We start from the raw sequence: 16,681 nt of genomic DNA, 5'->3' as shown, positions 1-16,681 counted from the left end.
GATGTGCCCAATTTGGTGGAAACTTTGATCAGAATGTTCTGGGACAAATCAACTGTTGCCACATCTCCATTAAAGTGAGGCAGGGGTAGGTGTGGATTAGCAAGTGGGAATGAGCAGGTAAGATTTTTCTCTCAGAAAATAAAATCTGGCTTTCAGTCCAAATAAATAAAAATTAATTCCAAGCTCCCATGCCACTAGTGTGTGCTTGCTCATTAATTACACAAAACAGGTATTTTTCAATATATGTTGAATCTATCTCCCCTAAACAGTCTTGTTTTAGGAATAATACTTTAGGAACTTTATTTGCCAGGTTATGTATGTCCAGTGGCACTAGATGACAATAATTTAGCTAAATATCTTTGGATATCAATGTGCCTTCCATTGCAGATACCCCAAAAGTTTGTCTAACGGAGTCCTGCATCAAGGTTGCCAGCAGTATCCTCCAAGCCATAGATCACTCCGTTGACCCCTGCCACAATTTCTACAACTACGCCTGTGGAGGCTGGATTAAGGCAAACCCACTGATAGATGGAAAGGCCAGAATAGAAACATTCAGCACCATATGGACCCAGAACCAGATCATCATGAAGCATATTTTGGGTAAGTGTGTGCTCACGTTATGTTGTGCTAAAGCTGTCCTCGTTTCTAGTGCACAGACAACTCAGCAGGGTGTCAGATAATCCTAGCATTTTTCTTCTTTGTTTCGATGTTGACTGAGGCCTGGGCAAGGTTGTATGGAAGACCGTCAGTTGCCCATGCTGCAAGTCTCCCCTCTCCACGCCACTGATGTTGTCCAAGGGAAGGGCACTAGGCCAATACAGCTTGGCACCGGTGTCATCGCAGAGCAGTGTGTTGTTAAGTGCCTCGCCCAAGGACACAACACGCTGCCTCAGCTGAGGCTTGAACTAGCGACCTTCGGGTCACTAGACCAATGCCTTAGCTACTTGGCCATGCGCCAACCTAGCATTTTTACAGACTCAGTGGGCCGAATGGCTTCTTTGTTGTTAACTGTAAACAGCTGTGGTTCACATCAAATGTGCTTAGATTTGAACATAGAACATGGAACAGTACAGCACAGGAACCAGCCAATTGTCCCTCAATGTTGTGCTGACCAGCAAAAACAAATCAAAGACATCCAAACACTAATCTCCCCTACCTACATATTGTCGATATCCCTCCATCTTCTTTATGTCCGTATGCCTACCCAAACATTCCAAACATCTCTTAAAAGCCTCTAGTGTATTTCATACCAGGCATCCACCACTCTCTGAGTAAAAAAAAACAGACCCCTCTCATCCCCTTGAACTTACCACGCTCGCTTTTAATGAGTGCCCTCTGGTACTAGACATTTCAACGCTGGGAAACAGATACTCCCTCTCTACTCTACAGTATCTATGCCTCTCATAATCTTATCAAACTCCTCTCAACCTCTGGCACTCCAGAGGAAACATCCCAATTTTATCCAGCCTCTAAAGAGGAAACCAAACTTGTACTGATCAAATTTTTCAATGACAAAGTTTTTTTTTAAGTTCTTTTTTTCTAAGTGGCTGTAAATGATAAGAGTGCCAATGTCTGAAGTAGAGAATCTTTCCAGCAATTTTCTCATTATCAGCATCTGATTGGATTATTTTGTAGTTATCTTATTGCTCTTGATGGGAACATGCAGTCCATAATTATTTTGTCATGTTTCATGTGGTTGCTGAGTGATCTTGGACATCCAGGGATTGAAAGGGCAGCCTGGGAATGAGAAAAAATCTTACGTGCCAACAAAATCCCTGCATGTTTCCAATTCTCTGATAGGCTACGTTGTACCAGAATCTTGCATAAGCAATACAACAATAAAACATCCCTCTTCAACCACATTCCATCTTGCAACATATAGCGACGTTGCAGTGTGCCCCTGGTGTGTATCAAGAACGCTGGTGTGTGTATCCCCATGTCATGGTTAAAGTGATTTCTTAAGTTCAAAGGTTCAAAGGGCAAATTTAATGTCAGAGAAATATATGCAATATACATCCTGAAATGCTTTCTCTTCGCAAACATCCACAAAAACAGAGAAGTGCCCCAAAGAATGAACGACAGCTAAACATGAGAACCCCAAAGTCCCCCCGCCAGCTCCCCATCCCGCACGTAAGCGGCAGCAAGCAACGATCCTCCCTCCCCCAAAAAAATGCTTCGGTACCATCACCGAGCCCAAGATTGTGCTAATCAATAGCAAAGACACAGACCAAAGTTACCCCAAAGGCTTCGCATTTCATCCGAAATTCAACAACCCACAGGTTCTCTTCTTCCCTGGCAAGGGAGAGGGAGGTGTCCCCCACTTTCACGGCGAGTGGGAGACATAACAACAACTGCTGGTTTATGATGTTAAGAGTCCATATCGTTGCTTTTTTGAGCTCTGTGTCCAAAGATCACAAAGACCTTGGGTCTTCGGGCCTAAAGCGAAAGACTTCCTGACCTTCCAGACAACACACAAGTCTCCTGCCATGGCACCGACCTTTGATTCACCTGTCTCCAGAGCCCTGAGATCTTGGGCTTCCAAACAAGATTGAGATTCTTGGGACAAACCCGTGGTATGTCGAGTAACAGGTAGTCATGGAACCCTGAGAACGGGTCCCATTCCCACAAAGAAACGAAACCTGTGTGTAGTGCCTTTTGAGTATTGCAGCTGCCTTTGATGGTCAGTTGACGTCTGTGATCTCTGGCTGAGTAGGGTGGATGCTGTTCAATTAGTGATTGCTTTTTCATTCCAAGCTTCCTTTTACTTCAAGCACATGGCACTTTCAGTCAGACTACAGCAGAGGAGGAATAATTCAGGTGTGAGAATATCTGCTAATACTGGTGTCTGAAATGTACCAATCACATGAAGCACTTTCCTCATTTGAAACGTGAACCGTCAAACTGGAGACTGAATTTCCCTTCATCTGACTGCTGTCAATTAAGTGCACTAAATCTATGATATCCAATGGATCATTGACTCGGAGATTCCTCTGAGATCCCTTCAGTACAAAAGTTCCCTTTAACTTACTCTACCTTGTTAACATTACCTGCAGTGCACACAGCTTCCAGGCAGGGAGTTGCTTTCATTTGCTAAACCCAGAGAACACAATTCCTCATCTGCTATGTGTAAGTTCAATTTTAAATGGGTATGGAATACTGGATTTGTTAAGAATCTGCAGCATAAAAGCACAGCTTTTATCCTTCTGATTTTAAGAGTTCAAGCCCATCCCTATTCACCCAGTGAAGATATTGAGAACTTTGAAGTTGCCACCATGAAACGTGCAGATCTAACTAGATAAGACGATTCCATCTCAAAAGATGCAGCAGTATTTAATGACTTAGGCTTCATCAAACTTATGGGTGTTTTTTTTACCTTCTGTATTTTCGAGACATTCTGAATTGTGGTTATCATGGGCCATTTGGCCCATCAATTCCATGCTAACAGTCATCCCATCAGTCCCATTTCCTCTCTTATTCCTCTGTAATGCTGCAACTTGTTTTCTTGCGACCTTGTGTCAATTTCCCTTTTATGCTAACCTACCAGTGTCTTTTTGGGAGGTGGGAGGAAACTGGAGCACCCAGGAGTAAGTCTGTACAGATAGCATCCAGTGTCAGGATTGAACTATGTTTCGTAGAGCTGTGAGTCAGCAGCACTACTGAGTGAGGCAACATTTTCTATGTTATTTATCCTGGCCTTGGGGTTATTGGTTCAGTACAATACAGTTTATGTACGGTTTTGATCAACAGATCATCATCATCTAAAGCATACTGATGATTGCAATATTAACAACCGCTGGGCAAAAAGAGAAGCAAAGTTAACATTCCAGGTTGAATGTCGTTGGTCAGATGCTGCCTGACCAACTGAGTGTTTCCAAAATGATCTGCACTTTGCAGATTTCACAACAGTGACCATATTTGCAGAGGAGCAGCAATGGTAGTGGAATTCAATTGCAACTTTATGTCTGATGTCAACATCATGAACTGTCCAAGCAAAGCCATTCTCTATTTGCCCAGTTCTAGGAATTCTCACCTTCAGAGCAGTGTCTCACAGCTTTGAACATCAGCAATACCATGCAATTAGGACTGGGCATGTCAATTAGTGACTAAGCTGCTCAGAAGTTGGTTAAAGCACCTCCTCCTTCACCTCCATTCAGAGCCGCAAACAGTCCTTACAAATGAGGTAACCCTTCACCTGCGAGTCTGCTGGGGTCATCTTTTGTGTCTGGTGCTCCTGATGCAGCCTCCTCTCCATTGGTGAGATCCATCATAAATTGGAAGACCGCTTCACCGAGCATCCCCACAGCATCCGCCACAAGTGGAACTTCAATTTTAATTCCCATTCCCATCTCCATTCCAATGCGTCAGTACATCTTGTGCCAAGATGAGGCCACCCACAAGGTAGAGGAGCAACATCTCATATTCCGCCTGGGTACCATCCAACCTAATATAAAATATCAGACTGAGGTCTGAAACTTTATGGAAAGGATTAAATGTGAAATATGAGATTCGAAGAGCTCAATTCATAAAAGTTCTTGCTTCTTGATGGGTTCTTTGTAACAAAAAGGATGTGAAAATCATAAACACTGTAATGAGAAAGAATTGGATAAGAAAGCTTAGTAAGTTGAACATTTCAATGTCTTAAGTTAAACACTAAACTTTAAAGCATTTATGCAAATTAATGGAAGAGTTTTAATTTTGTACCACCAGGCTCAAGAACAGTTCTATCCCACTTATATGGCTGTTGCATGGCACCTTAGTATAATAGGATGGACCCTTGACATCACTTTTGTCAGGTATCTTTTGCTAGGTCTTATAACAAAGAACCAAAAAAAAAATCACAGAGTGGATCTGTTCGAAAGCATGTTTATAACTTGCGAGGAGAAGCACCTCCACTCCTCGTGGATGGCAGTCAGCTTCTGATTTGCAGCTTACAATGTTAATTTTTATACAAGTTTTCAGGCTATTCTTTGGCTGTTATCTGTTCTGGGAGTCAGCTCCTCCATTTAACAGCTGCATAATTCAATGCCACGCAGTATATCAACCTCCCCTTAGTTACACAATGAACAGTGATCAGGACATTATGTGCTTCCTGCCACGTACACACTAAGTTTATAGCAAAGCCCTCTGGGATTATACAGGTTCCATTTTGTCACATCACAGGATTAAATACATTAAAAAATCTCAGTTTTCAATATATATTTCCACACATTCTACCTTGTTAGGGACTTGAGCCTTATTGTCCGTCCGTACTGCACTTTTCCTGTAACTATAACACTTTATTTTGCATTTTGTTTTCCCTCATACTATCTCAATGCACTGATGTGATGTAATGATCTGTATGGAAAATGTGCAGAACACATTTTGCCCACCGTGTCTGGGTAAGTGTGACAATAGTAAACCAATCAACCAAGGGAAAAAATGTTGGGCAGGTTGATAAAGGCTGCTGTAGCTTGGGCATGTTTTATCCCAGTGAGCCGTACGTCCGGACAATGTACAAGTGTGTACAGATTGCAGAGAGAACAGATCCACAAAATCAAATATCTCTCCTCTTTTAGAATGATAGAGTTAGATGGCACAGGAAAAGGTCCTATGGCTTATTGAGACTCATCATCTACTCACTATTCATTGCTGTTTTCTTTCTGTTATGCGATTGTCTGGTGCTTTCTCACTAAGGGTGGTAAAAGTTTATTTCCAATTCGGCTATATTTCAGACTCAGATTTATTTATCATACATACTTCAAAATGTACAGTGCTGCAGGCAGCTTGCAAGTTACTCCACACATTCTGGCACCAAAATCACGATCGCAGAAACAGCAACAAAACAAAACAAGAACTCACAGAGCTAGACAGGCCACGTCCAGGCCTGCAGTCCTTGTCTCCAGATTCTCAGACTTGCAGACACTCAGGCTTCCAATTCTGAACTTCACTCCTGATCACTGATCATGGGTTTGACCTTCAGGCCTCACACAGATCTTTGACCCCAGTGACCCAAATTGTTGTAACTCCTTCAGGCCCTTATGACTTCAGGCCTCTACCTTAAGTTTTAAACTTCCAGGCATCAACCTTCGGCTTTACCAAAATTTATCTGGTAATTGGACTCCATACGTTGGGCGTTATTTCCACTTAATGCCAGCTTTGCACTGCTGTTTAGTTTTGTTTTTGCCTGTCACTATCCCTCAACTGGATCCACCTGCCAGTTCTTACTCCACCCATTTTTATAGGGCTATCTCTGGATAAAGGGTCTCAATCCAAAACATTGACTGTCCATTTCCTCCAAAGATGCTGCCTGACCCACTGAGTTTTGTCTGTTACTTAAGATTCCACCATCTCAGACCCTTGTGTCTCTACACGCTATGTCACTGTCATCCCCACCATCACCAGCACCCCCACTACCCCATGACATGAGGTGGAAATGACTCTCTGACCTAGTACCACAGCATTATTGCAGGGAGTCATAAAACCAAAGAGATTCCAGTCTCTCTATATGGAGAAGGGGTCACATGGAGAGCTATACCAGGAAGGAGATTACAGTTGTTACTTTACATCTGCTTGCACGAGCAGCTGCTGAGCTTTGATCTCGATATCACCCTTCTCTTCTCCTCACCTGCTCAGCCTGCGTCTTTTTTCCTTTCCAATGAGACTCCTTTTATAGTTTCCTTTGCCTTTCCACCTGTTACCTCCCTGCAACTTACTTCATACCCTCCTGCCCCAACCCACCCTTCTGATTTCACGTATCACCAGCCAGCGTGTACCTCTTCCCCCAACCACCTTCTTATTCTGGCTTCTCACTCCTTCCTTTCCAGTCCTGATGAAGGATGTCAGCTTAAAACTTTGACTGCTTGTTCACTCCCATAGGTGCTGCCTGACTTGCTGAGTTCCTCCAGCACTGTATGTGTGTTGATCAAGATTTTCAGCATCTACAGAATCTCTTGTGTTTATGATTAGGCTGTGCTCACCAGCAGCTTTGTGCAATTGGTTAATTCTAAACTCCAAGCACTGTGGTTTTCTGACCCTTCTGTAAGCAGTGGTGACCTGATGTTGACTAACTCTTCCCCTTCTGCAACTGCTGATCTCTTGACCACATCCTGTGTCAGCTCTAGTGCTGTGCTGTATCCAAAGGCCAACTACTCAATGGACTGAGCTTGCTATGTTCCACATTTTACAGTTAAAGTCGGAAGTTTACATACACCTTAGCCAAATACACTTAAACTCAGTCTTTCACAATTCCTGACATTTAATCCTAGAAAACATTCCCTGTCTTAGGTCAGTTAGGATCACTACTTTATTTTAAGAATGTGAAATGCCAGAATAATAGTAGATAGAATGATTTATTTCAGCTTTTATTTCTTTCATCACTTTCCCAGTGGGTCAGAAGTTTACATACACTTTGTTCGTATTTGGTAGCATTGCCTTTAAGTTGTTTAACTTGCTTTCCACAAGCTTCTCACAGTAAGTTGCTGGAATTTTGTTCCATTCCTCCAGACAGAGCTGGTGTAACTGAGCCCTTGCTCGCACACGCTGTCTTTATGGGTTCTTTTAGATTCCTTTGTTTTGTGGCTGCCTTTAAGGAGACAAATCTCAAGGTTGTATAATAAATCTGAACTTTTGAACTTTGAACCTGCTACTTTGCAGACTCTTGTGGGGGTCTGATCCATCATTGGCCCCATCTCCTTTGATTCCAGTATCTCATTTAGGCTTCCATTCAGTGGAATAGTACCTCTCTTTCAATAGTACCCTTGCAGCTGACCACAAAGGCCCAGAGGATTCTAACTTACTTCCTGAACTTCACTGGGATATCCTTGGCAATCACACCCCAGCACTTGCTTTTGACTACTTGACATTGAGAATCATTCCTTTTATGTCCCATCAAGAGAACTGTAGATAATATTGTTTTTAAACTTATAAACACAGAAAGAGGAAATGTATTTCAGATGTTTAACATGTATGTATTTGCATGACAGATTGCAAGAATCACTTGGTAATTGGCAGTGCTCCATTTAAGGAAATTGGGCAAAAGAAGCAAACCTGCCACAGCCAGTAAGCAAGGTCAGAGTGCAATTTGCTGCAAGAACCCTTTGCTCTGTGTCGATTCTCTAGTTTAAGGCAGACCCACGAAATGGTTTGGCTTCAAATGGACTCCAGCAGCGTCCTAGAGGCTAAAAGGGCATTATTTCTTGAATTCCAATGTTTGAGAAAAGGAGAAACCTTGTATGAGTTTTTTTTTACACAGAGAGAGGTGTGTGTGCCTGGAACACACTGCTGAGTGTGGTGCTTGAGGCTGATACAACAGACACATTTAAGAAAGTCTTAAATAGATGCATGGATGAAAGAAAAATGGAGGGCTATACGGGAGGGAAGGGTTAGATTGATCCTAGAGTAGGTTAAAGGATTGGTACGACATCATGGGACAAAGGGCTGTACTGTTCTGTGTATTATGTTAGCCAGCCCAACGTTGTGGGCTGAAGGGCCTTAACTGCGCAGTACTATTCTGTGAAGCAGATCTGTTTGGTAACTGGACAAAGGCACACAAAGTAAGAAAACATGAGTAGTAGTAGGCCACTCAGCCCTTCCAGCCTGTTCTGCCATTCAACGTGATCCAGTCTTCACTCTGTGCTGGGTCCCCATAACCCTCAGTCCCCAGAACCTTCAAAAATATATCTGCCTCCACTTTAGATGATCCAGCACCCCCACAACTCCCAGGAGTAGTTGTTCCTACTTGTAGCTGGGAATTTGGTTCTGTCAGCAGGCTGCTGTAGCTGGAATTGTTTTCTTTTGAGAAGAGAAAGTGCAATTCAATCAGTGTATAAACAGAGAAAAAAAATCCCTGTGGTTTTGTTTAGTGATGGAGCCCTATAAACTATCAATGTCATTTAACTACATTGTGCCAAGATGAGGCCACCCACTGGATGGAGGAGCAACAGCTACATTCTGTCTGGGTACCCTCCAACCTGATGGTATGAATATCAATTTCTCCTTCCAGTGAACAGAAATTCCACCCCCCCCCCACCCCCACGATTCCCTACTCTGACCTTTTACTTTTTCTCAATTGCCTATTACTTCCCTCTGGGTCCCTTCCTTCTTCCCTTTCTCCTATTCTCCACTCTTCTCTCTTTCTTTCTTCTCCAGCCCTTGACCTTTCCCACCCACCTGGCTTCACCTATCACCTTCCAGCCAGCCACGTTCCCCTCCTCCTGATGAAGGGTCTCGGCCTCTTTGCTCTTTTTCACAGATGCTGCCTGACTTGCTGAGTTATCCAGCATTTTGTGCGTCACTTTTCATTCAACTGTTGTCAGATGTTCTTGTCACTGGGAGGAAATGAGTCAGAGAGCACGGAAGTAGGCTCTTTGGTCCATCAAGTTCATGCTATTCATGAAGTGTGTTGACGCTTGGCCACGTGGTTAAGGCATTCGTCTAGTGATCTGAAGGTTGCTAGTTCAAGCCTTGGCTGAGGCTGCATGTGTATCCTTGAGCAAGGCACTTAACCACACATTGCTCTGTGATGACACTGGTGCCAAGCTGTATGGGTCCTAATGCCCTTCCCTTGGACAACATAGGTGGCGTGGAGAGGAGAGACTTGCAGCCTGGGTAACTGCCGGTCTTCCATTTAAAAAAAAACCTTGCCCTGGAAACATTCCAAGGCGCAAATCCATGGTCTATCAAGACTAATGGAGGCCTAATGAAGTACTCGACTGTACTAATCCTACACTAATCCCATTTTATTCTCAGTGCATTCCCATCAATTCCCCTGAAATTCTCCCACTCACATCTATTCGGGATGTGGGAGGAAAGTGGACTTTCCAGAGGAAACCCACGCTGTCACAGGGAGAACGTTCGAACTCCTCTTAGACAGCAGCAGAGGTCAGGGTTGAATCTACCCATTGTGCTACTGTTCCACCTATTTCTATTAGCGAGTAGGCATTGAGACCATCCATCAGTGTTAATGTTCTCAGCACAAAGAAAGCAGAGATGTCACTGAGCACCCCTGTTCTTCAGTGTGCACAAGAGAATCAGGGCCCATTCTAGACTACATTCTTTGTCAGTTAAAGATGTGACCTGTATTTTTGGGAAAAGTATTTGTGTTTGAGGTGAAATGCAATCCAGCCTCCACTGTCTGTGAGCTGTATAAGCTCTCGTTACTCTTTTTTCACTGTTTTCTTGACAGTTTGGGCAATGTGAAATGAACAAAATAGTTGTTAGAGCTAGGTAAAAAAACTACCAGTAAATGTTTACAGAGATGAGTTGTTTCTTAAAATTTTACCTGTCTAAGACATTTTTAAATGACACTTGCAATGGCATATTTTAACTGGGGAGCCTAGCAAATGAGTGTAATTAAGACATGGTGACACCCTTGCCCATCCAAGGCAAACCCATGATTTGGAGCCGGTTACCACAAAGTTGACAGAATGTGTAGAAACGAGGTGTGTGGAAAAGCAACAGACTGGTACTTTATCGAGCTTGTAGTTTGGGAAGGAATAACGTAAAACCGTGGTCAAAGAGAGCTTGCCACGACCTGACCGAGAACTATTTGATGCGAGCACTGGTCGTTGGATTTACAAAACCATACGGCATTCACCAGTTTTGATAATCCTGGATGTTAATGAGATTTAAATAGCTCATTCTTCATGGCAGTTGACTTCACTATTATATACTCTAAATGAAAGATGATTGAAAGGATCAGTTATGTGGTCAGGGTCGGACAAGGATCACACTTGCTAACTGGCCTTTTCCTTTCAATTTATCTTGGCCAGTTTTGCATTAAGTTGGCTTCATTTAAGTTGTAAACGTAAGCAGCTTCTGCTCAGCCTCTTTCCCTGCATGCCCATTTAGCCAATAACTGAAGACTCTGATCCTTTCTGCCTCTTTTCCCCAGCTCAGGATCTCTCATTGAAGATGGCTTTGTTTTCTGTTTATTCTGTCAGGGGTCACCTTGGGCTTCCTTCCCTATCAGAGATAATTGATTCTATTGATGCCCATTGTGTACGAGGTGCAGTGGACAATGACATTTGCATCTCTGCATGTCTGCAGGGAGGAAGGTGATTGTAGGAGCAAACACGAGGAAATCTGCAGATGCTGGAAATTCAAACAACAACACACACAAAATGCTGATGGAACACAGCAGGCCAGGCAGCATCTATTGTCTATTATCTATTATCATCTATTATCTACAGCGCTATTGTCCTGACGAAGGGTCTCAGCCCGAAACGTAGACAGTGCTTCTCCCTATAGATGCTGCCTGGCCTGCTGTGTTCCACCAGCGTTTTGAAGGTGATTGTAGTCCCAGTTAGAGTGATGGAAGGATTAGTGGATGGGGGAAGGTGTGGAGGGATTGATACTTTCTCAGTTACAGTGAGAAGGGGACGTCACAGTTACTTACACTTAGTGACCACTTTATTAAGTACACCTGTATACCATTAATGCAAATAACTAATCATGAGGCAGCAGCTCAGTGCATAAAAGCATGCAGACATGGTCAAGAGGATCAGAATGGGAAGAAATATGATCTAAGTGACTTTGACCATGGAATGATTGTTGGTGCCAGAAGGGGTGGTTTGAATATCTCAGAAAGCGCTGATGTCCTGGGATTTTCGCATAGAACAGTCTCCAGAGTTTAGAGAATGGTGCGAAAAACAAAGATTCATTGAGTAGCAGCTCTGAGCAAAAATGTGGCGTTAATGAAAGAGGCCGGAGGAGAATTTCCAGCTAGGTTTAAGCTGACAGAATGGCAACAGTAACTTAAATAGCCACACGTTGCAACAGTGGTGTGCAGAAGAGTATCTCTGAATGCATAAAACATCAATCCTTGAAGTGGATGGGCTGCAGCAGCAGAAGACCACGGGCACACAGTGGCCACTTTATTAGGTGCAGGAGGTACATAGTAAATCCGTGAGGAAGCAGTCTCTGTTGAGGTGGAGTTTTTTCTGTCTGTGGGGGAGGTGTGCTGACTTGCAAAGGAGGAGGTGTCAGAAATGGAGACTGCGTTCACAAAAACAGAAGCAGGAGTAGGCCACTTGACCCGTCAAGCTTTCCCTGCCATTCAGTATGTTCAGGGCTGATCAATGCTGGCCTTAACTCCTCCTCTGTGTCTGTTCCCCATAGTCCACAATTCCTTGACTTTTCAAATATTTATTTATCTCCAACTTAAGCATGTAGACCCAAGAGGCTGCAATCACCACTCATTCTTCTAAACTCCAAGGAATAAAGACCTATGTAACACATAGAAAATGCTGGAGGAAGTCAGCAGGCCAGGCAGTATCTACGGAAAAGAGCACAGTCAAGGTTTTGGGCCAAGACTCTTCAGTAGGACTAGGCCAGAAGCGTCGGCTGTAGTCCTGCTGAAGGGTCTCGGCCCGAAACGTCAACGGCACTCCAGCATTTTGTGTGTGTGTTACTTGGATTTCCAGCATCTGCAGATTTTCTCTTGACTGTGAATAAAGACTCAAGTTGTCCAGTGCCTCCTGTCGGGAGTGGCCAGTGTCTGCCTTTAAGGGTGGAAGGGGACTGCCATGGGAGAGAGCTGTCATTTGGTCTCTGAGAGGGGAGGAGCTGGGTCACTCACTGCATGGAGGGAATAGGAGCTAAATCTGGACATTGACCGCAGACATGGTGCATGAGTTCAATCCAGCTGTCTGTCACACTCAGAGCCTGCCCCTAGCTGTTTATTTGCTGTCCAGCTCCTGTTGTTATGCAATACATCTATGATGGTCATTCACTAACTGGGCACGGGGCCTCATGTTTTGCAAGGCTCACTTTCTAAACACAGCAGCTGCCACTCGTATGATCAAACAATTGTAAGTAAACTTCAAACCACATATTTTGTGTAGCTTCTGGTTGTCAACAGAAGTTGGTCTTCAGTCCCTAAAATGTAAGTAGGAAGTAGTAATCAGCTTAGCTAAAATAAGCTCTATTTATAGAGCAGCATTGCAAGATTCATATATATATATAGATAGATAGATAGATAGATACTTTATTCATCCCCATGGGGAAATTCAACTTTTTTTTTCCAATGTCCCATACACTTGTTGTAGCAAAACTAATAACATACAATACTTAACTCAGTAAAAAATATGATATGCATCTAAATCACTATCTCAAAAGCATTAATAATAGCTTTTAAAAAGTTCTTAAGTCCTGGCGGTTGAATTGTAAAGCCTAATGGCATTGGGGAGTATTGACCTCTTCATCCTGTCTGAGGAGCATTGCATCGATAGTAACCTGTCGCTGAAACTGCTTCTCTGTCTCTGGATGGTGCTATGTAGAGGATGTTCAGAGTTTTCCATAATTGACCGTAGCCTACTCAGTGCCCTTCGCTCAGCTACCGATGTTAAACTCTCCAGTACTTTGCCCACGACAGAGCCCGCCTTCCTTATTAAGACGTGAGGCGTCCCTCTTCTTAATGCTTCCTCCCCAACATGCCACCACGAAGAAGAGGGCGCTCTCCACAACTGACCTATAGAACATCTTCAGCATCTCACTACAGACATTGAATGACGCCAACCTTCTAAGGAAGTACAGTCGACTCTGTGCCTTCCTGCACAAGGCATCTGTGTTGGCAGTCCAGTCTAGCTTCTTTTCTAACTGTACTCCCAGATACTTGTAGGTCTTAACCTGCTCCACACATTCTCCATTAATGATCACTGGCTCCATATGAGATCTAGATCTCCTAAAGTCCACCACCATCTCCTTGGTCTTGGTGATATTGAGACGCAGGTAGTTTGAGTTGCACCATATCACAAAGTCCTGTATCAGTTTCCTATACTCCTCCTCCTGTCCATTCCTGACACACCCCACTATGGCCGTGTCATCAGCGAACGTCTGCACATGGCAGGACTCCGAGTTATATTGGAAGTCTGATGTGTACAGGGTGAACAGGACCGGAGAGAGTACGGTTCCCTGCGGCGCTCCTGTGCTGCTGACCACCGTGTCAGACCTACAATCTCCCAACCACACATACTGAGGTCTATCTGTCAAGTAGTCCACTATCCAATCCACCATGTGAGAGTCTACTCCCATCTCCGTTAGTTTGTGCCTTAAGATCTTGGGCTGGATGGTGTTAAAGGCACTAGAGAAGTCAAGTCAAGGAATGTAATCCTCACAGCACAACTGGCCCCATCTAGGTGAGAGAGTGATTTGTGCAGCAGATACATGATAGCATCCTCCACTCCCACTTTCTCCTTATACGCAAACTGAAGAGGATCCTGGGCGTGCCTGGTTTGTGGCCTCAGATTCTGTATTATCAGCCACTCCATGGTCTTCATCACGTGCGACGTCAAGGCAACAGGTCTGAAGTCATTCAACTCCTTTGGTTGTGGTTTCTTTGGTACCGGGACAATACAGGATGTTTTCCACTGTCTGGGTACTCTTCTCTGCTCCAGGCTCATGTTGAAGATGCGCTGTAGTGGTTCTCCCAGCTCAGTCGCACAGGCCCTCAGTAATCGTGGGGAAACTCCATCCAGTCCAGCCGCCTTGCTGGTACAGATCTTCCTCAGTTGACCTTCCACCTGTGCAGCTGTAATCCTGGGCATGGGCAAGGTCTCCTGTGAGTGGCTATTTTCCTGTGAGGGAAGTAAGCCTGGTGTGGATTTCTGCGGTGAGGATGAGATTGAGCTGTCGAACCTGTATATATATATATATATATGGGATATGCTGTCTCCACTGCATTCGTTTATAACTACTCAAGAGTGTAGTATAAGACAATGGGTTATTTAATATGGCTTGTTTCATAACAGACAAAGCTGATTATGTTGCTTAGTTCAAGGAATCTTGCAATCCAGATGGATAATATCACTCAGCATATCAAATTAATGATGTGTTTATAGAGGAAGATTTATGTACTCAAAGAAGTTATCTTTACAGCGTTGATTGTAGGTGGCTGAGAATTGTCTCTAAATTATTTTTGGAGTAAAAAGGTTCCTAAGGATATGTCATATGTGTGTGAAGTCATCCAAGTGGCAGAGAAACTGTATAAATGTAGGTATGAGCAATGAGATAAAGAACATCGAGAAACATGGAAATCCATTCCTCTGGCTTCTCTTTCTGCAAGGGTGATTTGTTTGTCTGCATCGTGGGTATGTCGTCTTAGTTTATAGGAATTGTATCTCTGTTTTAGAAATGCTTTGTGTTTTGGAAATGTTTAAGATAGAAATACTTTGTGAGTTTTAAATGTTTTAAGAGTTTTAAACACAAGAAATTCTGCAGATGCCAGAAATCCAAAGTAACGGACACAAAATGCTGGAGGACCTCAGCAAGTCGGGTGGCGTCTATGATCCAAATTTTAGGAATGTTGTTTGGATTTAAATGTGTATCGCTGAAAATCAATGAACTCTGGTTTAAACTATTTTGTTAACTGGAAGCATCTCCTCCTTGGTAGGGAGAGGGGACCCGCCACTCGAATAATAGATATTGGCAGCTGAACTCACCATGGAGAATAAGCAGGGAGGTGAACTAGTCCTTGAAGATTGGATAATTACAGCCTTATCTCCCTTTGTGAGAGTACTCACGGCTGTTCCCCTCAGCAACTTTGGACTCTGCTGGGGCTGAATGACCTATTGGCATAACAGCAGCAGCAGCCACCGCCGTAGGGCCAGTGGTACTTTTGCCGGCTTTCAGGTTCAGCAGGGAAGGGTAAAGTCTGGCAGAGTGATATTGATAGGAGACTTGCTAGTTAGCGGGTCCGACAGGAGATACTGTGGCCACGAGAAGGATGCCAGGGTGGTGTTAGGGTCCAGGATGTCTCAGAGGATTCTCAAGAGGGAGGGTGATCAGCCAGAGATTGTGGTGCACATTGGCACCAATGACATAGATAGAAAGGGAGAAGAGGTCCTCGACAGTGACTTTAGGGAGGTAGGGAAGAAGCTGAAGAGCAGGACCTCCAAGGTAGCAATCTCTAGATTACTTCCAGTACCATATGCTAGGCAGGGCAGGAATAGGGTGATGATACAGATGAATGAGAGGCAGAAGAAGTGATGCCGGGAGCAGATTTTTCATATTTCTGGATCATTTTGGATCTCTTCTAGGGAAGGTTTGACCCATAAACAAGGATAAGTTATACTTGAACCCGAGCCAGGGACCAGTATCCTTGCAGGTAGGTTTGTTAGAGCTGTTGGGGAGCGTTTAAATGAATTTGGCAGATGGGATGGGAACTGGAGTGATAGGGTTGAGGATGGCACAGTTAATATATAAAGTAAGTCGATGCATTGTATAGTGAGACTGTGAGGAAAAGGAGACAGATAATCAATCATTATTGGAGTCAGTGGGGTGAATTGAAGTATAACATGGGGGCAGTATCGAAAAGGGTGATGAATGCAGGATCCGAAGGTGTTACATTTCAATGCATACAGTATATGGAAAAAGGTAGATGATCTTGTAGTGTAGTTAGGGATTAGCAAGTATGGTGTTGTAGGCATCACTGAGTTGTGGCTGAAAGAAGATCATAGTTGGGAGCTCGACATCCAAGGATACAGATTGTATCAGAAGGACTCTGTCACTTCTTCGTGGCTCTGTTGGTTTAAAAAAAAATGAAATCAAATCTTTAGAAAGACGTGGCATAGGATTGGAAGATGTAGAATCCTTGTGGATAGAGTTAAGAAACTGCCAGGGTTAAAAAGACCCTGATGGGAGGCATGTACAAACCTCCGGAGATTAGCCAGAATGTGGGATATAAATTACAGCAGGAGGTAGATAA

The 16,681-nt window shown here is 43.6% G+C and overlaps 1 protein-coding gene across 9 annotated transcripts in view; it reads left to right on the top strand.

Moving 5' to 3' along the window:
* Positions 1-16,681, top strand: part of LOC140718236 (endothelin-converting enzyme 1-like) — a 319,941-nt gene that overhangs the window by 226,015 nt on the left and 77,245 nt on the right. For 6 of the 9 annotated variants that reach the window (XM_073031724.1, XM_073031725.1, XM_073031727.1 and 3 more), the window contains one exon: positions 388-600. The exons of 2 other annotated variants lie outside the window; for them this stretch is intronic. In XM_073031724.1, the coding sequence (XP_072887825.1) occupies positions 388-600 (213 nt within the window). Of the gene's footprint in view, positions 1-387; positions 601-16,681 lie in introns of those variants that run through there. One more of the 9 variants, XM_073031729.1, reaches the window with a different exon arrangement.

The sequence above is a fragment of the Hemitrygon akajei genome, chromosome 29 (genome assembly GCF_048418815.1).
Source record: "Hemitrygon akajei chromosome 29, sHemAka1.3, whole genome shotgun sequence".
In the NCBI taxonomy this organism is placed as follows: Eukaryota; Metazoa; Chordata; class Chondrichthyes; order Myliobatiformes; family Dasyatidae; genus Hemitrygon; species Hemitrygon akajei.
Note: the sequence above shows the minus strand (reverse complement) of the source record. Positions and strands in the feature narration are given on the sequence as shown.